The 22,500-nt window shown below is 38.8% G+C and overlaps 1 protein-coding gene across 1 annotated transcript in view; it reads right to left on the bottom strand.

Annotated features, from left to right (window-relative positions):
* The window catches only part of LOC138027061 (serine/threonine-protein kinase Nek7-like), a 20,608-nt gene extending 9,327 nt beyond the window's left edge, over positions 1-11,281 (bottom strand). The window contains exons 1-8 of the mRNA XM_068874563.1: positions 11,124-11,281; positions 10,193-10,470; positions 6,732-6,794; positions 5,634-5,690; positions 4,408-4,461; positions 3,512-3,555; positions 1,356-1,420; positions 1,087-1,194 (exon numbers count right to left, since the gene is read on the bottom strand). Coding sequence (XP_068730664.1) covers positions 1,087-1,194; positions 1,356-1,420; positions 3,512-3,555; positions 4,408-4,461; positions 5,634-5,690; positions 6,732-6,794; positions 10,193-10,354 — 553 coding nt within the window. The 5' untranslated portion in view covers positions 10,355-10,470; positions 11,124-11,281. The remainder of the gene's footprint in view (positions 1-1,086; positions 1,195-1,355; positions 1,421-3,511; positions 3,556-4,407; positions 4,462-5,633; positions 5,691-6,731; positions 6,795-10,192; positions 10,471-11,123) is intronic.
* Between the last annotated feature and the right edge of the window lie 11,219 nt (positions 11,282-22,500).

The raw sequence follows: 22,500 nt of genomic DNA on the forward strand, positions 1-22,500 counted from the left end.
GGAACCCAAGAGAGGATCGACCGTTGAAGAGATGAAAGGTTTTTACCGAAAAAAAAAAACCTTTCTCGAGCATAGCACCGAAGTTTTAAGCAGGGGTCATCTTCATTTGGTTAGTGTTTTGTATAATATCTCTCCATTGCCGTCATGCTCATCCTCTGGAGTGTGTTTTTTGTGAAATTCGATCGCTGATTGTTTCCACGCAGGTCCGTCCTATTCAAGCGGACGAGGACGAAAATACTGCTCAATTTTCACGAAAGTAAAGAAAAGGAACTTTAAAAACATGCATTCACTTTGAATTTAAGTTCGTAGGGTAATAAAAACTTTAAAAAGAAACAGTCCCATTAAATTTACGCAACGGTTCGTCCTCGAGTTTTCCAAACTTTCAGCCACTAGTCTACTCGATCAGCTACCTTTTCCAGAGCTTTTCCATCCTCCCGCTCACTTCTCTTTGAAGTTTCATGATGATTCGGAAATAAATGTGGCATTCTTTTGCCGGCCTGGAATTTTTTCCTCGGCGTTTTTGTCGCCATGGTATTTTAACTGATGCTTGAAAAATTTGTATGAAAGTCAAGTAGACTAGTGCACAACTGATAAAACCTCGCGAATATCAGTCGTGCAGAAGTCTACTTGACTTTCATAAATATTTTTAATCAATTTTGACTGATCACGATCTTCTCTGATCCAACGCTGTGCAAGACTTACCGTCCACGGTTTTTGCAAAGGTTTTAAAACCTGAACTTCACTAATGCTCGAAGTAATGCGTGACATATTACAGTCGCGTTACCTGCGCAGTAACGTTGCGCACAAACAATTAGCGCGAACGTCCTTAATTGAAACTTGAAACGAAAATTACGTTTATCACTTGAAAATGAAGTCAAGATGACTTCGAAACGTCGTGTAATATCGCTAATTTTTGTAATCAAATTATTTATAAATGTCTCAAAAATAAATGTTGACATAACAAGTGTAAAAGCACTTTCAAACAATGAATGAACTGAAAAGCAGTGCTGCATTCGCATTAATACTGGGTGTGAAGTTATCCCTACCAATTGATTTTCAACCCATATGTATCGTTATTTAACTTACCCAAAGAATGAGCTGCTGTAGTTTTGGAACTAAAAAATCTTCCCAATCCTAAATCACCAAGTTTTACAACACCAGTTGCTGTTATAAATACATTAGCAGGCTTGATATCTGTTAAATTTTAAAGGAAGAACCTTGTAAATAATCATCTTCTTTAAATGACATTGCTGTGGAAACTAAAAGATCAAATGGAGAATTTTGTTGCCATGAGTTTATCTGGCATTGATTGTAAGCTATTACTGCAATGGTGATATCATCACTTGTTTACCTACCCCTATGCATAACACGCCGTGAATGCATGTGTTCCAAAGCTGCAGTGAGTTGTACAAAATACTTCCTGGAAAGAAAAACCAATATACAAGAACAGTTTCGTCCTTTCTATCCAGGCAAGAGAGCCACCCATCAAGTTTATTACCAGACAATGGGGACCTTAAGCATTGACGACGACGACGACCACGGCCACAAGAACGTCGTCTAAATTATTTTTACCACAATTGCTTGTAATATCGCAATCTGATTGGCTAATTTTCCGTTGTCGATAAGAGTCCAGACAACGCTGTACGCGTCATGCTCGCGTCAATTTGTCACGCAATGTAATAGCCAATCAGGAACGCCCATTTTGGGAATAAACCAATCATATTGCGACAAAGTTATAGACAACGCTTGCTCTTTCTTTGTGTGATGATTTTGGTCACGCTCGGAAATAAAAACTTTCTTTGGCGTTGAATATTGTGGTAAAAAACAAATCGAAAGTAGTTCAGCGTTGTCTGTACTCTTATCGACAACGATATTCGTTATCAAATATATTCAGGCCTAAGGTTAGCATTTTTGTAAAGGTTTGGGTTGTTTCAGCTATGGTACCCTTCACCCCCTACCCCTCAACCCCTACCCCCCACCCCCAGAATGGTCATGCCACTTCTAGAGTGTGATTTTCTGGGAAACAAACACACTAACGCTGGCTGTAGATGAAATAATTATTGACATTCTCCGTGGTGCACTTAGCCACTCCTCTTAAAATTATTAAATTTCAAGATTCTTCATTCTAAATAACTCATCTCACAAGTCTCTCACCCATGCAACTACTGTACTAATTTGTTAAATGGATAAACAAAACCCACGAGAAAGTTGATTACATAGTTGCTTACTAGCAAAATTACACCACGTAGAATCAATAGTTGCATTTACAGGGGTTTCAATAACTTTGAAGTAGGTCTGATGCCTGGGCTAATCAATGTAAGCGGTGGAACCTTTTTGGATTGTCATGATATGAAGGTCAGATTGCATGTTAACGAGGAAATCCCGATATTTTCTTTTACATGGGTTTGAGTGAAAATCAAGACTGAGTAGCTTGTGGTGAAAGGCAAATTTCTGACAAACAGATGGCGGTATACCGCTGGTGACCAGTTCCTAATGAAACCCCTGCTTGAAATTATTTTGAGGTGTACAATCATGAATGTCATGTACAACATTGATTTTGTAAACAATGGCCACCCAGCAGACCAATGGGACACTTCATCAAATTAAGGACCGAGATAAGTGACCTTGCTCCCCAGAAGTTCTCAAGTAGCTCAATGGGCAAAGTACTGCCCAACCAGTGTTTTCATAATGTTTGAATCCTGCCTAGGACATACATTTAGCCACTAGTATTCATCTCTCACCCATCATACTTTGATGATCAAGGTTTGTTCAATTGTATCAAGATTGCTTGGGACCACTAAATAGTCCAGGTAATTGAAAGATGAGCAACCTTTTAGCGTCCTCATGACACCATTTTCAAGTTTAAAATGGTGAGAATAAAACTGTCAGAAACGATTAGATATCAAATAATAAAATAAGCAGTGTCACATAAATAGTTTGGTGCAAATTGAATCTGATGAGACATTGAGAGATAGTGACAAGAAACTAAGAACCAGTCATCTTCGGTACTGGCAAGCACAATAGAGACAACCACTGTATTTTGCTCAAAGACCTTGACAAATGGTTTTCTGTCCTGAAGAAGTTTCAGAACATGTTCAATTGTTTTAAGTATTTATAAAATTAAAATGTTACTAATACAATGTGTAACTGATATTAGAAAATCAACTCATATCAAATCATAGATTGGTTTTTGAGGAGAGGGGAAAACTGTTCATTCTGGCAGTCAGTCTTGTGACAAGTCTCGGAGTTGAACCTGGGCCACATTGGTGTGAGGCGAGTGATCATCCGTGCTGCCTAATTAATTTACTATCATGGAAAATACTTCATTGACTATTTTCACCATCCCATAATGCAATACGTTTTGGGGGTCTTTACATAAAAACAATACAACTTAATTACTCTTGGGACTGTATCATGCTTCAGTGAACTGGATATCCATTGTTTTAATGCAAATAACCCCCAAAATGAACTGTATTATGGGATTGGTGAAAAAAGCGAATGCTGTTCTTACCAAACTGTTCTCTCTGGTATCAATCTGCTCTGTTTCTTAAAATGCTATTTAGATTTAAAAAAGAAACACGAATTAAAAAATATTTTCCTCTAATCAATAACATGGGTTTTGTAAACCAGATCGAGTATCACCCCTTCAACAACACATACTTTCAGCTGGCCTTCTCTGCAGTTAAGGAGAGGAAAATTAACCATACAACCAGGCTGAGCCTTATAAAACATAATGACTGTTTAACTTACGAGTTTATGACAAAGGAATACAAAGATGCTAATAATAGTGTTTAGTACAGATGTTTGCACATAAATTTTGATTCCTCATGAATGGAAACTACATTTATCACAGCCTTGAAATTTGAGGATGTTGTGGAGCATTTAATTTAGCTATTATATAATTATTGACACCTTCCCTCCATCCATTTACCCTTCCTGTCAGCCATCTTCACTCAGTAGGTAAAACACTACCAAACAACCTTGTACATGGGTTTCAAGGTTTAATGGCAGTACACTCGCTTTCTGGACATAACTGATCAGAAAGGGCTACCAATGTTGTCATACAATTATTTAGGCATCCAAGTCTAGTTGGATTTAAGGACAGTAAACTACGTGCTAGTCATCTTACAACCCTTGAACATTAAGAAAATTCTCTGGATGTTAAGGAACCCACACAGCATTTGCAGAATAGGGTCTGAACTTCAATGTTTTGTTGTTAGGCCTATTATTGGGATGAAGGGGAGCCGGCTACAGAAACCTGCAGTATTCACTGTGCACCCCTGTGTGCAAAACTCATCCAAAGCGTGAGATGTATACGCTTCAAGACCAAAAATTTGTCAGTTAATTGAAAATATAACTTTCAAAGGTTTAGAAACATTTTATTTTTCACATAAATTTGAATTGTACCTTAATCATTCTAGACAAATCACCAGCATCAGCTAACTCTAAAACTATGTTAAGCTGTGGAAGAAAGGAAACAGGTTTGACAATGTATCCAACTACAATAAGAATATAATTATTAAACCCTAACTGTGAAAAAACACTATAGAGCTCAGGTTAAATTTAGTGTTATTATTAAGGCTAGGAATGAAAATTATCATATTATCGTGTCTAAAAAGATGTTCCCTATGTCCTGTTGGATGAAAATTGCCAAATACTACTGTATTAAACAGAAACTGTGAATAATTGCACCAATCCCACACTGATATTGAAATTGTCCCTTAAAAAAACAGCGAAGGGGACAATTTCTCCCTTTCAAAATCTGGGGGAAAAACTCAGAAGGAAGCACAAAAGAAGAGATACAGTTCAATCAGAAACCCATAAGGGTTGAAACGTGTAACGGCCCCTTGTGTGCTTGGAAACAAGCTTACGAACATTGAATTTGCTAAGTACCATATTTGGAACAACAAGAGCGAGGGGTTTCCAAATATGGTACTTAGCACTGAAACATTCAACCAATCAGTTCGCACTGAATATTCGGAAGCTGTGAACGCGCGTTACACGTTTCAACCCTTATGGGTTTCTGGTTCAATACAAAAATTACAAGCTGAAATGCAGACCATGGGAGGAAATTTATTGCTTGTGTACTTTTCAGTCATGCTCTACTGGACATGTAGGTCTCATGCACAACCAAGCGTGACAAATTTGGGAATTAAAGTGTCACAGTGAAAACATATTTATACGATAGATAGCTTGGAAGCCAGATTGAATCAGAGAAAAAATACAGAAGACTAACAGTGTATTAATGAGGAAGAAACAGATGAGGGTCAAAGGAAACCAACGAAATCATGATCTTTCTAGAAAACTTGGTTCCGAGATCACATGTGGTTGCGTTATGAAAAGGAGGCGATGTTCCGCTATTTTTGTCTGAAATCTAAAAAAAAAGAAACAAACCCCTTTGCATCTGGAGTACATGTATAAAGCATAGTCATTGCAGAAGAGGTAATAAATTATTAAATGTTACCAACCCATGCAAGCCATCATCTGAAAACTGACTCCAAGTATCAAAACTACTCAAGTAATAAATCAACGACTTTGTTTACAAGGCTACACGCAATGTCACAAAATCATTGTCACCAAAGTCAACAAATGTCACCGTAGTCACCAAAATAGTCCTAGTGAAAACATCTTACCTCATTGTTTTCAATAAAAGAAGCCAAGTACTTGATCACATTGGGATGATTAAGTTGCTAAAAAAAAATTAAAGTTTCAATAGAATACACAAGTCATGTAGGTCAACCGTAGTTTTTGGCAATTTTTATGGTTAAATTGCAGCCCAATTCCAGGCTAACAGTCAAAAATCTGTAGTTATTGTACAGTCAATGGGTATACAGATCCTTATTTTCTGAAAATTTATTAGAATAATATTATATGACCACCTGCTACTCAGAGTTTCCAAGTACCTATGCTCAAATTATTGTTGAAAAAGATCATTTCTCTTTTCTTTTTCTACTGTAATGGTAAACATTTTCCAGACTCTTCACTACAAAAATAATGATTTTGTTACACGTACAAGAAACCACATACAGTACTAGTACCCCTAAAACTTAATTAATTTCATTGAAACAACAGTCTATAACCTCACAACTTGCAGCCCCTTAAATCCCATTCTGCTAACCAAAGGTGGGCAATATATTACTTGCACACGTCCATTGTCACGAAATGGCATCTCTAACACCCATGGCTACTGACTAGCTCCCACTTGACCTTGTGGCTAGGTCAATGGAGCAAAGAAAATCTAATCCAGAGCTTGTGGGTTCCATTCCCACCCCCTGTCAGAGTTTTTCTCTGTCCTTGTGTGGGCCCATATTTTCCTAACAGGGCTAACACTCAGATGGAATACAATGTTTAAATAATTGTGTTGCTTTTTATCTTTGGTGAATTTAAATTGTACCACCAAGGATGAAAAGCCTTAAAATGCCATCTAAACAATCGAAACCAACCAATTTAAGTATAATATTTATTGCAGATGTCACCCTGGTTGTTTCTGACTGTTAACTTAAAGATGGCATTTTGGGGCTTTTCATCCTTGGCGGTACAATTCACCAAAGATAAAAAGCAACACAATTATTTAAAGTACTCAAACTGGGTGTTGTAATAATTATCATTACTGTATTTCTAGGTAAACCATGTAAATCTCTGTTAACTATGGTTTTAAGTACAATATCGTGTCTGGGCTGCCTGTGTTCACAGTATCAGTTCTTATCAAAAACAAGACAAATAGTGCTTACCTTAAGTAAATCAATTTCTTTAATACAGTCTTGCCTTGCTTTAGCATCCATCATGTCAAAGATCTACACATAAATACAAAATTAATAACAGTTAACTTAATACAGCTATGAGTACAATAACACATCCTTGGCTTGGGTACAATGTTCATAATCATATTTGGCCAAATTAAAGAAAAAAACTGTCACAGTGGTACTAAGTATCCTGAACCGCCCTCATTGACAGGTAAAATCATCCATTTGGAGGTTTGGGTTTAGAGGACGCATTGGATGGGTGTAAGGTCGTTGTTTGTAGGGGGGACTGGTCAGGCAAGGGTGGGATATTCCTGTTCCTGTTGCTGTAAGACTTAGAAGGAAATGATTTCTTGGCCGATTTAGTCTATCTCCAAGTAGAGGTACCTAGTAAGTCTCACTTTCACGACTAAAAGTGCTTATTTAGAGGACACAGCTTTGAGTGGATGATGTTAAAAGTTAGAATAACCCATTCGTCCCTGAAGTTGCCCCTATTGACAATTAACATTGTCTGGCATTAGACAGAGTAAAATCAATAACGTAAATCTCACTCTCAGAACCAGATCGAAGGGTCAATGTACAGTGCTCCAGATTTTTGCGCCATCAAATGTCACTTCATACTGGGCGTTTTCCATTTACACAAAATTTCCGGAAATTTCGTTGGAAATTTCCATCACGTGAAAAACGTGTTCCATTTAATTCAGGTCCGTTCGCCGCCCAGTGATTGCGATTTTAGGCGGCAAAATTTAAAAATGTGGCCGTGAATAGCCTGGAAGTGGTAAGACCTTCCAAAAGTTGTAAATAGAACACACATTTCCATCGGAAAGTTTCCAACGGGAAAACAGGACTACCTTTTCAGAAGTTCCGTTTATTCCCGAACTTTTCCAGTGGAACGAACCAAAAACGTGTGTTCCATTTACATCCCAACTGGAATTTCCGGAATTTCTTGGTAAATGGAAAACACCCACTGTGACCTGCTTGTTTTTGTTTTTTGTTTTTGTTTTTTATTTTAGGTTTGATTTTATTTTAACTTTTTTTTTGTGAACACTACATTCAATTAAGTTTAAGATTGACTCTGTGAAATACTGTACTTGGTTGCAAATAATAATAATAATTATTATAATAATTTAATCATTTCTAGTGCGCATCTCAACATGACTATGATCAGATGCGCATTCTTAAGTTATAAATACGAGAAATAATAGATAAACAAAATTCACTCTCAGGTGATGCTTAATTAAGAAGGCTAGCCAATACTCTTAGGCAGTGCTCGAAATTAAGAAAAAATTCCAGGTTGTCCCTGTTTCAAGAGCGAGGCAACCAAATCCATGAATTAGGTTGCCCTGATAAATCCGTGCAGGCGGTAGTTTCTAAACTGTGGTGCTGCGTCGGTGGGGAAGTAGTATACAAAAATTTGACCACCGTACGGAGATTCTAAAGGCTGACGTTTCGAGCATTAGCCCTTCGTCAGAGCAAATCGAGGAATTATGGGTTGTGTGTAGTTTTTATAGTGGAGTAGGAGCTACACTATTGGTGGTAACATGGCAATGTGAAAAATAGGAACACATTAGTTACATGAAAAGCGCATGTTAATTAAGGATGCCGATTTGGATTCTTGCGGATTCTTGCGGCTTTCCATCGTACCTTGACGTAGGGAAAGGGCGCAGATAGCTATGTGTTTTTTGGAGTGGTTACTGGGAGATTAAAATGACGAGCGACTGGCTTAGATGCATCCTTGTCATTTTTCTCAACATCGCAATTTTAAGGTTTTTGCGGAATCGGTCGCCTAGTCATCTACCTGTCTTGCCAATGTACAATTTATTGCATAACATACAGGTTATAGGTTGTAGTATCTTAGTGTGTGCCTGTGGTTCCTTGTGGAAGTCTGGGTTTAAGGACGTTTGCGCCCATTGCTACTGCGCATCCTTGGAGTGCATGCAAATTCACATGCCACGTCATGCATCGAGCGCGTGCGCTAAGTACTAAAATGAACAATGATAGGGCAGATGGCCATTGCTATAGCTTTGCTTGGATTTAACAATCTTGGATCTTCAGTGACCCCCACTTTTCTTTTCAGAAACAGATTTTATTTACAATTTAAATGAACAAAAAATCAATGTGGGAAGTTAAAAAAATTTCAAGATTTCTGTCCTCGGGACATGGAATCCTGCCATCTTGCGGCTGCAAGGCGCATGAAACTATGGCCGCTAAATCCGAACTTCTTCTTTAAGGAACCTCAACAGTTAACTAAATTCACTTGACGGGTCCACGTAAACAAAGTTTGGTAGAGAACATTTCACTTCAAAGATGTAATTGCAATATTTTTGAGCTTACAGACACTGTGGCCTTATTCGCTAAAGAAGCCAGATTTTTTCAGATTTAGGGTGTTCTTCCAGGCAAGTTCTCTCCAAAATGAAGTCAGTGACCCCCCATTTTTTTTACATTTCTGACATCACTAACTCATCATCTTTCAATGGTAAAATTTTCAGGAAAAAATCAATGTTAAAAAATTTTCGCGCGAACGTCCTTAAGTTTTCCATTGCCTACATGTAAATGTGATTTTCCTATCTGACAATGTTTTGTAAAAGCCACGGAAATTCAAAACACAGGAAAATGCTCAGTTGCGTATTATTATTAACTTCACACTACTATCGGACATTGACAATAGAATTTAAGCAACATGTAAGTCAGGTGCTGCTTGTGATTAATTCGCTTTCTATTTTTGGTTGGATTGTCTGTTGCAATTTTACCAAAAACTGGTTGCCCAGTAAACTTTCTGGTCGTCTGGGTCGACTGGACTACCGCTGATTTTGAGCACTGCAGCTGCCTTTATGGATTTCACTGAATTCAATATCAATAACAGACTAGAATTTAAACCAGACAAGAAAACAGAACTCTCATCAACCTAATGAAAAATGCAAATATCTGTCTGCAATTTTTAAAGAGCACCTGGCAGCACGACCAAGATGTGGAAAATTAAAGAGCTTTCTGCATTATCCAAGATTAACTATAAAATATTGATTTTGTCAGACTTGAATTATTGCCTTAGTTTATTTTTATTGAAAGAACATCTTTTAATGCCTTTTCTGTTATCTTAGCCAAACTAATGTCTATGGATTTTGCCAGCTCTACTAAATATAAACTTCAATAAAAATGTTTCAAAAAATCTCTAATACCACTTTCCGGAGTTACGGGAAATAATATTGTCATCATTCCAGAATCGTTATTCCCTATATATATATTACATCACAAAATTCGGATGAGAAATATGGTAAAAATATAAAAAGCTCAAGTTCTGATTATTTTTTAGTAGGTACAAGAAATTAATCAAACTACCTTTAAAACTGGAGTGCAAGCTGCTAACTATAACCACAAAAAGGATGCGTCTTTTTATTAAACATATTCGCTAAAATTACGATATGTACACGTGTAAATGCAAGTACGTACGTTACCTGGACTTTCTTTAGTGCGATTGCCGAGTTGTCCACTAGACATCTCGCTTTATATACGACACTGAACTGGCCTCGTCCAATTTTCTTTTCAATTTCGAAGTTTCTTAAAGCGCCATAGATTTCAGAAGATGGTTGCGAGTTTGATTCATCCATGGCGGCCATCTCAACAAAGCAACTGGCCCTTCAAGTTTTACAGCTCTTCCTCTTTGTATTTTGTCCCTTGATCTCGACAAATCGGTTATGCACTATGAATAAAAACTTGAAGTAACACAGCTCACCTGCAAATTAATTAAGAAAGCGAGTAAATCATTTCGACACCTTGGCAACTAAAAAAATTCCAGGACAACGGTGGACGCATACAGCTAAGCTAATGATAACAAAGCACGATATCATAAAATTATTAGGCAAGACTTGCAAGTTTACTTAGGAAAAGAAAACAAACATAAGAATTTGTATTCTACGGTGGACAGCTTCGAAAAACTCATCGGCTTGGCCAAAAAGCCGGCGAAACAATACAAGACACTAAGTCTTATAATTCCCCCCATTTATATGCAGTTTAATTTATGTACGAATGATTTTTTTCTTTTGCTCTCACAAAGTTTCATCCACAACAGAAAGCAATCAAGAGCAAGATCCAAAATAAAGTAAACGGATAGAAAGTAACTGCGCGAGCTTTTTGGTACGGCCCACAATAAGATCTGACATTGCTTGTTTCATAATTTTACCAGGAACCGCCGAACGATGAAGTTCGAAATGAGACTCTACTACAATCAACAAGCAGCACCCATCAATATTTTTTCGACTTAAAGCTGGACATCTTCTAAACAAGTAATTTGTTTTGCGTGTTGATTTCACAATCCTTAAAAATCGCTCGTAGACCGAAAATTGTCCTGAGACTAGCAGCATTCTCGCACGCGACATTTAGGCTTACCTGAAAGTTCTCCGATACTATGAACTCAGCATGCCTTCCCCCTAAATCCTAAGGCATTTATGGAAAATATCCCACAAGCAATTTTTCAATATTTCGCGTTGAGGTTACCTGCTATCATGCATAAAAACAGAACGATCGAACCATCACAGGAAATGGACCATAATTCAATTCGCGGGGAGTCTTCTTTCAAAGTCGCGACAGGAGATACGGCGACGAAAGTTTTCAAGTCGTCGCCTTATTTCTCCTTGCCCGACTGACTGCCCCTAGATCTCCGAGGATACAAATCTCACTCAAGATGAAATAGGAACATTTAAAATTATTCATCGTGAGACTCGTGTTTTTTTTGCTCCATCGCTTCTCTCTCGAAAAAAAAGAAAACAGCGCTCTTTATCACATTCATGTCATTACCTTCTATTTCGTGTTTTTGCAAAGGCTGTAGCAGTTGTGATAAACTAAACAGACCCATTTTAATTTTTGATGGGAATAGTTTAAGAAACATACATGCGTGAGAAGGATTTGTGAATTCACTTTTCCGGTGTTTATAGCCCTTGAGAGCCAATGCAGGAAGTATGGAATGGAAGGATTCCATTTTAATAAGTGTCGATACTTTATTTTCCGACGGATGGCCCTCTGTTGGTGACGTTAGTGATCATGTAGTTTTGTGACCTCTTTTCCGCTTTTCAAACTTACGAACATTTATTGGGCCATCGTTGTCAACATCATCGATTTAGATCCATTTGAAATATCAGTCTCCAAGGTGACACTCCCTGCACCGCTGAGGGAGAAAGGAGACATATAAAAATCCTCTGCAGAATCAGACGCTTTCATGATCAAGAAAACCATATTAAGTCCCTGCCGAGTGGGACATAAATATAAGAAAAATTGTCCTCCCCATGTCTAAGAGACAGGATAAGTATTCATTAATAACTGGAATTTGAACAAATCTTCCACTAACTTTAACATTTGGAAAGGAAAACAACTTTATCAGTAAGTGTCTAGTCGTTCTAGCGCAGGAGCACTAATTGGGGACACTCAGTGTAAACTGAAAGTAACAATTAACGCAAATCGAGTTAAATGATTGTTTTTGAGGAGAGGGAAAACCGGCGTACCCGGATAAAAACCTCTCGGTGCAGTAGACAACTGACAAACTCAATTCTGTTTCTGGTTACGCTGGTCCTTGGTTAGAAAGTTACAACAAACTCAACCCACATATGACGCCGAATCGAATCCGGGCAACATTGGTGGGAGGGAAGTGCTCTCACCACTGCGCAATCCCTGCACCCCTAAAAAGGGCTGACCATATTCTCCAATATACGGGGCTCTGCCCCAGGTCGCTTTGCGGCGTGGAGCCCCGTTAGCCTGGCATTAAAGTACTAGACTGAAAGCCAACAACCTTCAAGTAAAGACTGACTCTAGGAAGTCGTGGGACAAGAATGCTAGAAGCCACCGAAAAAAAGAGCAGATATCTCCAAGAACAGCTGACCTGAAAGAGTTTTTCAAAGAAGGCATACCTACATAGAAGAAAGTGCCTGGCTGTGGTAGAATTAGCGAGTGTCGTTCCATTGAAAATTTATGATATAGAATTTTGTTGACTTATACTAATCGTCGCAATTCAGCAGGCAACTATTGCGTATCAAATATGATTGGTTAGCATCAGAGCGGGCTGACGAGCGAGGACACGAGCGAGCTCTATAATATTTGCGCATGCGCGCACCAAAGCTTAAAACAGGATCATACCGAGGGCGCGTTCGATTGACCCTATTCCGGAACAAGAATACGTGGAGTGATGATTAAAACGGTATGTTTGGCGCGTTTCGAAACACCAAGGACAATAAAAATATGTTTAAAATAGCATTTTAGTAGGTGTTTGACAATTTTCAAGTGAACCTCCGTAAAAACGGAGGACCTCTAACTTGTATTCCATGTATTCCTATTCCGGAATACGGTCAATCGAACGCACCCCAAGACTATCCACATCAGGATTTCAACCTGCGAAACGCTTATATCAGCACTGAGGTCCCAAAACTACCTTTCATCAGATACGTGTCCCTGAGGACACAAAGATAGCCTACGTCAAACATGACATCCCTTCCTTTACGGCAATATTTCTGAGGTCCTCCTCAGCATTAGAAAGTTTGCAAGCGATATATTTGAAAATATATTAATTTTGTCTTCCGTGTGATTTGTACTTGGACTGTATTTGTGCACTGTGCGAAGTGTTGGACTGAGCATGTGCGGTTTGTAATCTGCATTCTAGCCCCGATTGGGTCGGTCGCTAGAAAGATGGCTTCACGGTCGTATAGGCCATTCGGGAACCATATAAACTCTTAAAATTTTAATATAGTTATGGGGGACGCAGCCTCAAAATTAGAGGCGTTTGTATGCATCTTTAACTATGTTTTAAAGTCCGTAACTTGGTCTCTATTCGACCTAAAAGCATCAAACTTGGACAGATGGCCAATCTCATCGTTATCTTTCATGTTATGGTGTCAATTTATCGATTGGTTCAAATGTGAAACTCCTCCCAGTTCCCTACACAATTCCGGAATGGCCTATATATTCAAATGCAAAATGAAGAGTAAGATGTAATGTGTATCTGAAATTCCAAAAATGGCATTCGTATGGAGATGATGTAATCCTGAAATGATATCTCAATCATGAAACCTCTCGTTCCTTGCTGCACAGTTTTCCCTTGGACGGAGTAAAATGACGAACCCATCTGACCCAAGTACAGTTGTTAGGGGATGGGGGGTGGGGGTTAGATCTATAATTTTATTATTCCACTATTACGCCATTTTAATTTACCATATTTAGTCAAGAGAAAGCGCAAAATATGAGACGGTAATACACTGTAGTGTCCCGGTTTGACCGGTTTAAAACAGACCAAATACGGACGGAACGGCAGTTTTTCAATGAAAGAAATTGTTTTCATCGCGATACAAAGCCTGAGAATTTAGCTTGCCATCGCTTGTCTCTCGTCACTTCCTTTGTACAATCAAATAAAGGAAATTTGGCTGGCTTTCTGTGCTTTTTACATCGTCCGCAAGAACCCGGAAGGACAGATGATGCATTTTTTTAGAAACACTCTTACCAGGTAAAATTGAATCAAAGTAACACCTTTTTGTAGTGGAATAATAAATATCTTATTCGATGGTTTAACATATAATACTCGCAGACATTTTGCTCATTGCTTGTATTTTCCTCGCCCCTGCGGGGCTCGGAAAAATACTACGCAACTTGCAAAATATCCGTCCGTACTGCATGATAGACCATCGAAAAAGATGTATTTAATTCACAAAGGTGCATGTGAATTGGTCAGCACTCTATAGTCCAGCTTATTAAATAAAATGAAATTCGACAGTAAATATAACTTAATTCTGTTACATAAATATATTAGGAGAAAAAAATAAACTAATCAAGTCAGAGCAAGTTCCACACCCTGCTATTGACGTAAAACTAGCGTCATTCTAGATCAATATCAATCTCTGAAACCGCACGTTAAAATGCGTTCAGTGTGGTCGCTCCCCGATCCAATAATATCATACTTAAGTCATTCGAGACCTCCACAGTTCTTGATACAAAACTTACTTATAAACATTGCTAGAAGCTGATGGCTGAACAAACTTCTTAGGATGGAACTGCCTTGTGACTCTCTGTTTCTGAATTACATGGGCTGTCGTAGAAAGACTAACCACATTATTGATGACTTTCCACATAACAGTCGAGCTTGAGTTTAATGGCACCCACCCCAGCTCATTAAATAAGTTCGTAACGACCCCCGGGACCTTGAGTATCAAGATTTTACCCATCTTCCTATCTGCGCTGTACCTTTTCTAGTAACGAGGTATGGGTCCCATACACTACGTACTAACTGGCATATTCTAAGTGTGGTCGTAGAAGTGATTTGTGTGCCTTCTCCTTGACAATATATACCTGTGGAAATTTCCTTGCTTTCTCCTTTAAAGCTTGATTTCCTTTCTCAGTGATTATTTGAATATGATGCATTACTGATATACATTAACCGCAATGTTTTTCTTTTCTATTTATCGATGCATTGTGGTTGAAGGGAAAATTTACAATTCAGTTTTATTTTGCTCAGATCTCGGTAGTTTTAAAACTTTTTCATGATTGATCGATATATTTGAATTACGCACTGGACCTTTATTCGAATTCCATCACCACACAGCTGTTCATCATGATGAAATTTCTGAAATAATTTCCTTCACTTTTTACGGCGTATCCCGGCCAGCTTAAGGTGCTTATCTCACTGAATGCGATTATCATTTAACTGTCATTTCTTTCCAACTGCGATTCCAAATTCTAATGATAATCAAGTACGGATACTACGATATGAACATAATGCTTCAGTTGCATTACTCTGTTTACGTGTCAGAACAGCAACCAAACTGTCCATAATTGTTCTCTCAAAAAAGAATTCGGTTAGTAAAAGGAATGCGGTCAGAAAGGAAATATTGTCCTTGGTCATGAGGCCTGTCCACTAAATTACACTTGATTTACCAAACCAGAAGATGGCGGGGTTGATGAGAGTGGATAAAAACACGAATTGTCCTTCATATCCTGTCTTCAAAACTGTCTTATTATTGTCACAGATGTTCCGCTCATCTCCAAAATGAGGGACACGGGTGACAAATACTACTTTGGTTTCCGTTGGAAATTTTCTCCCCGCCTCCCTGAAGTTGGAAATCAATGCCACAAAACTTTCTATAAAACAACATGTTGAGCGTAGGTGTTTGAGGAGCTTTTCAAATTAAGCTGTATTTTTAAATAATCTACAAAATCACTTGAAAACACTGCAAATACCTTGAAATGACTATCGTAATTCTTGGCGGACTTGATATAACGTAAAAAAGATGCGCTTTCTCATGGAAAACCCCCTTCGAGTCATACACGGCTTTCCGAAATCGCTCAGCCAATGCGTATGAAGATATCTTCGCCAGGTAACGCGATAGTTTAGCGAACGGAATTAATATTTCATAAGTATAGAGTTGGCTTTCAAAAACTACGAAACTCTGGGGCTGAATAACAGTTTGGAAAGGTATGCTTGACTTTTTTCAAGGTTACTTGAGGGCTTAACAGTCAACCTCACGCTGCAGTCATTATTGGTAGTTTTTAGTGAAGATATCAAAAGCTCTACATCATGAACGACATTCACAATTGCAATATCACAAGTCTTCACTTCCCACGGCCTGCTCCCGTCTGACCTTGTAGCTCAGTCGGTAGAGCGGCGGAGATCTAACCCGAAGGTCGTGGGTTCAATTCCCACCCTGGTCAGAGTTTTTCTCTGTCCTTGTGTGGGCCCATTTCCATCTGTAGGGCTAACGCTCACATGGTTCATATGGGATTGAAATCTAGCACTTCACATTACACTCTATTCAGTCAACTCTGTTAAAAAATATAAGTGCTACACGGCCAACGTTTGTATAAACGTAACCTCTCCCTGTACTTGTACATGTTCATTGCCGTGACTCTAACATCTTCACTTCCCACGGCCTGCTCCCGTCTGACCTTGTAGCTCAGTCGGTAGAGCGGCGGAGATCTAACCCGAAGGTCGTGGGTTCAATTCCCACCCTGGTCAGAGTTTTTCTCTGTCCTTGTGTGGGCCCATTTCCATCTGTAGGGCTAACGCTCACATGGTTCATATGGGATTGAAATCTAGCACTTCACATTACACTCTATTCAGTCAACTCTGTCTATAAATAGCTCAGCTTGCTGTACCCTGACCTCCAATGCAGAAATCTCGAAGCAGTTTTATATCTAGATGAAGCTGGCGTTATCATAATTTTCCCTTTTCCGGTACAAAGTCTGTTTTCTAAATTACCTGTAGTTGTCAAAAATGTTAGTGTATTTATATATAGGCTTAACTCAGTAAGGGCGGAGCGAGTTAAGTCTCTCAAAGTAGAAAGATAAAATGTCGAGAAAATTTCGTCTTGTATAATTTATCAAAAACGAACCCCTTGAAATACCTTTTAGGATGTAAATAAGAGACAAATTATATCCGTTTTGTGCTTCATTCAATTTGATGAACTCAGATAGTTTTGAAAATGATCTTCTCAAACAGCTTACAGGTCTTCACTCCTGCACTATATAACGGTATTCTTCTCTTTCGCTCTAAGTTCATTGCTGTCTTTTAGTATTTGTAATAGACGTCAGTCAAGGTATGCTCCGCAGCCTGAAGCAAAAAGCGGTTTGCGGCAAATTTAAGAAGACATAGTTTCTGTGGCGGGTCTTGGCTTGTAATTCGCGTTAATTATTTTTATTTGCATTTTCATATGGAAAATGTGCGCTAAAAACCGTTAAGATGAAGATATAGCCGCAAAATTGTCTTTCGACATAATTTATGGAACCATCATGAAGTAACTGCATTGCATTTTACTGAAAGGAAAAGGAAAGGAGCTTTATTTAAAATTATCTAGTCAGCTAGCGCTGGAGCACTAATGGGGAACACCGAAATCATGAAATTAATGCAAATCAGATCAAATGTTGATTTTTGAGGAAAGGGGAAAACTGGAGTACCCGGAGAAAAACCTCTCGGTGCAGAGGAGAGTACCAACGATCTCAACCAACATTTGACGCCCAATCTTGGAATCGAACCCGGGCCACATTGGTGAGAGACTAGTGCTCTAACCACTGCGCCTTCCCCTAAACAGACGTATAGAGTGTTTATCTTGTCTGAGCTGAAGGGAGCGGAAATTGAGAGAATGCTCTCTTAATTCTGTGGAAAGTAAACAATTACAATCAGGCTCATTATTTCGTAGAATGACTGAGTTTAAAAATGAAGACTTATATGGCTTGCCTTCAAAATCGCGCCTGTTTACTTTAAAATGTTTAGTGTCCATGAAATCGTTAACAAGAAGGAATGGCATAATTGCACTTTTAAACCAAAAGCGAGAACGCGTTGGCGAACGTTGTCTTAGAACATTTAGGTTCATCTGAGGTCGCACTCGAGCAAAATTCAAACGTTCTATTTTCTTTTCATATTTCAATTGAACGAGGTAATATGGAGAAACATTTCGAAGCAGGCACAGACATAACATAGAGGTTATAAAAAGCTTACCTCACACCATTAACAACATACAAATGCTAACCTGTAACAAACCTGCTTCGGCAAAAGCCACCCTCTCAGTTACACCCGTTTGTAAACGTTAAAAGAAATTTATTGCCTCCCCCACTCACCCTAGCCATAAACGATCATATTTCAACTATTGCCTTAGGCAGAGATTTCAAAAGTTTCATGCTGTTGTTAAGAGATGTTTATTTAAAGAAGTACAGGGCCCCGTTGTTCGAAGGGTGGATAAATCCTCTCTATCCACTGGATAATTCAATTGGTTTTGCTATTGTTTTTCCGCTGGATAGTGATTTATCCAGTGGATAGCGTTATCCACCTTTTCAACAACTGGGACCTGGTGTTGTGTTATGTCCTAATATTCTTTCCAGCAAAAAGTGGCTGTTTCTTCCAACGATGTCTCCAAGAGGTTTTTGGCAGAATTTATGCGTTTTCGTCTAACATTTTCGATACTCTTGATCGGATGATCAGGGATATTTTAAGATCTTTCAAAAGTGAATTTTATATTTAGAATCAGGAAGCGCGTTATTGTGCGCCATTTCACAGTTAGACCATCGCGTTTACTAAATTCGACCATAACAAAGCAAGGTTTTTATTCCACAACATATTGAGTCACGCCATTAGTCAGATTAGTTTCGATCCCGCCATCGCGTGTCAAACCAAAATCTACTAATGTACTTCTAATATGCAACTTTCTTTATCAGTTGCCAGATGGGAATCCGCGCTGTGATGAAAAAGTATCCACTTATCGTGCTTTGGATAATCATTACACATGTATCAGGTATTGAGTAGCCCAGTGGTTGTGTTGCTGGCATATATTTTGATTGCGTCACACTTGAAAGATTCATCATTCAGTGTATCCTTACACTTAAGTCTCTCATATTTCAATGGTTTTTTTGTAATGCTAGCTTCAAATCATCCTTTGATGCAGAAAATCTTTACACAAGCTTTAACCAGATGGTCTTTTGGTACGTAACACTTTGTCTCTACTAATTAGTTTGGGGGAAGAGTTTATCAAATTTTTATTCCGATAATAAGCTATAGTTGCTAGTCTTTCTCACAAGTCTATTACACCATTTACGATTACATATATAGTTACATTTATTCATTTGATGCGCATGACGTATTGGATCCTGGAGCACGTATGTTACGTTGCCCGCGGTAAAATTCGTTCTCGCTACATAGGTTTTGATTGGTGATGCTCATTTGACCTAGGCTGAATATGCACTCTTCCTAGTTTCAAGACCTTTAAGCAGCTATCAAACACCCAAAAAGGATTGAAAACACCTATACCTTACCTCAAGCTCATTCTAACGCATCTCAACAAATCTTGTTTTCGTTTCGTATACACTTATCCATTCAATCTCAAAATTGCAGCATAGTAAGAGAACAAAGATCAAGAACTGTACAATGCACTGACCGGTACTCGAAATCGGACCCTCCAGATCTTTAGTACTGTGTCTTTACCACTACAACGACGAACATGCTTAACCTAACACAGACGGTTCTCTTCGTTATTTATTTTTCTATAATAAGTCAATTAACATATGAACAAAACCAAAATATATAAAAATGAATTTGTTGATAGAACACATTGGGAACTCGGAAAAATCCGAGCCCCAGCTGGGATTTTAAACCACGACCCTCCGTGATCTAGTCGGATGCTCTAACCACTGAGCTACTGGAGACTCTATGGTGAACCTGAAGGGTGAAATGTACAGAGTCAAAGAACGACTGACAGCATAGCTCATAAATGCATCGCGCAGTCACCCTGAAGCATATCTAAGATGCGGCCAACCAATGGGTTCTACCAACAACCTCATTTCATATGTGTATATCATTCTCCCATTAGCTCACTTGGGTGGTTGCTTGGCCGCATCTTAGATATGCTCCAGGGTTGACTGCGCGATGCAGTTATGAGCTATGCTGTCAGTCGTTCTTTGACTCTGTAGCTGCGTGATGCAGCTTGATTCAAAGACCCACATTTCACCCTTGCTCACCACAGAGTCTCCAGTAGCTCAGTGGTTAGAGCATCCGTACTAGATCACGGAGGGTCGTGGTTTCAAATCCCATCTGCATGGGGCACGGATTCTATCAACAAATTCATTTCATATGTGTATATCATTCTCACATTCGCTCATATATATAAAAAAAACCAAAATTGGCGAACTACGACAAAAACATCGCGGAATGAGAGTCCTTAACAATTTTGACCATGTTGAAACATGGAAACCAATCCTAAACTCCTTCTTCGATCGTGAAAAAGACTGTAGTAGACAGTGAATTATCGCAAAAGTAAAAGTAATTGACAGGCCTCAGACTGCATTTTGGTATAATGATCACGATACGTCATGTGCGGTTACCAAGCTGAACGACTAAATTGATAGCATTTTAAAACAACCTGAAGACAACCAGTGAAACTGGTCGAAACGTCGGTTTTTAAGGATATTTTAACCTCGGAAAATCCCGGAAACGATACAAATTTTATAGAGATGAGAGGTGAAGGCTTCAGAAATACGATTAAAAAAACCGTGTAAAAGTCTGCAGTACCCATTAACGTCGACAATAATGTCGTGTAAATTATGCGTTGATTTGTTTTTGACAAACATTGCAGGTACTCCTTGCCCAAGAGACTGGACGCTGTTCAACAGCTACTGTTACCTCGTTAATAGCTCCATCAAGAACTGGCATCAGGCACAAGCTTACTGTCACGAACTGGAAGGAGAGTTGGTCAAAATAAAACAGCCTTGAGGAAAATGAATTTGTCTTGGCGCTAGCAAGAAAACAAGCCCCGTCAGTGGAACAGGTCTGGATCGGCCTCAAAAGAGACCCGCGCATAAACAACTTTATGTGGTCTGACCATTCTATTCCCGTTTACACAAACTGGGCCCCAAATGAACCGAATGGAGGAGAGGCGGAACTATGTGGTCACATGTATACTCGGCGAACAGATTGTCTGCCAAACAGAGCGTCTGGATATTGGAATGATCTTCGCTGTGACGCTATTCGTCCGGGTTGGCACTGTGGACTTGTCTGTAAGAAACTTCCTTAGTAAAGACTCAGCTACACCGCTAACTAGATCAAAACGTTTGATGTGATAAATCGGGCTTATTTTCGTTAGTTATGTCTGAGAACACCATTCACAAAGACATGTATACAGGAAAACTTTAAGGAGGACTATAAAATTTAAAATAAACATATGAACAAAAAAGAAACATTTAATATTATTCCTTTTCATTCAAAATTACAGAATGGAGTTTTTTTGTCTTTTGGTTGGCATTTTTCTTAAAGGAGATTTTGCTCAGAACACGGTAATGCTCCTTGATTTTCATCCCTGGATCACTCCTTTCCCCACATTGCCTTGGATGAATTGATTTCCTAAACCACCGGATAAAGTCGATAAAGGTATTCCAGAATTTAAAACTAACTCTCGAGTATAAAGGAACAGGCACTTCACCCAATACAGGTTGGTGAATTCATTTCACTGATCATGGTGTATGCCCTGTTATCGCAGGATAACTTCATTTAAGATATTATCCGTTTTTTTCAAGATAAGTCGAGAATGGCACCACTTCGGTTAAGAGACGATCTTTAAAATTTTGAACGTGATAACCCGTGTGATTTTCTGGGTTCCAGTTTCTGACAGTCAGCGTCCAGGTTTGTAAATCACAAAAAAACCCACTCACGTCAAACACGGTTGAACTGGAACTAACGTGCGATGGAGGCTCGATTCTCGTTTGTTAGCCTCTAATCCATGTTCGTTCCAGTCCAACCGTGTACATCTTTTCACCGAGTCTTGGCCCGTTTCGAATTTGTAAAACAGATTTTCGATTTGGAGCAAAAAAGTAGCACTTTTTCGTATTTCGGCCAACATTTGAGCTCTTCCTTCGTAACTTGGGCAAGTTCAGAGCAACATTCTGTCTTCAATAACAGTTTTCAGCAAATCGGGATTATTTTGTGATCGTGGAATTGAATCATTGCGTACACAAAAGAATACACGCTTTTGAAATGAACCTGAGTCAACCATGTCAGTCTTCTAAATATATATATCTCATTTCTAAACAATGGAAGGTCAATTCTTTGGTAAAAAATACACATACTTATTAGATAGAATCATAAAGGAACTGCTGAGCAACTTCTGGGCTTTTATGCCTTGCTTTTGGAGCACGTTTTCCCTGATTTTTCCCGTGCAATCGAAACTGCAGGCTCAACCGCGTTCTCCTCGCTGCGTGCTATTGTTTTTTAGCCGATTTTTCTTTCTCTTGCGCTAGAACGAAACACTGAGGACATCAA

The sequence above is a fragment of the Montipora capricornis genome, chromosome 2 (genome assembly GCF_036669925.1).
Source record: "Montipora capricornis isolate CH-2021 chromosome 2, ASM3666992v2, whole genome shotgun sequence".
Lineage (NCBI taxonomy): Eukaryota > Metazoa > Cnidaria > Anthozoa > Scleractinia > Acroporidae > Montipora > Montipora capricornis.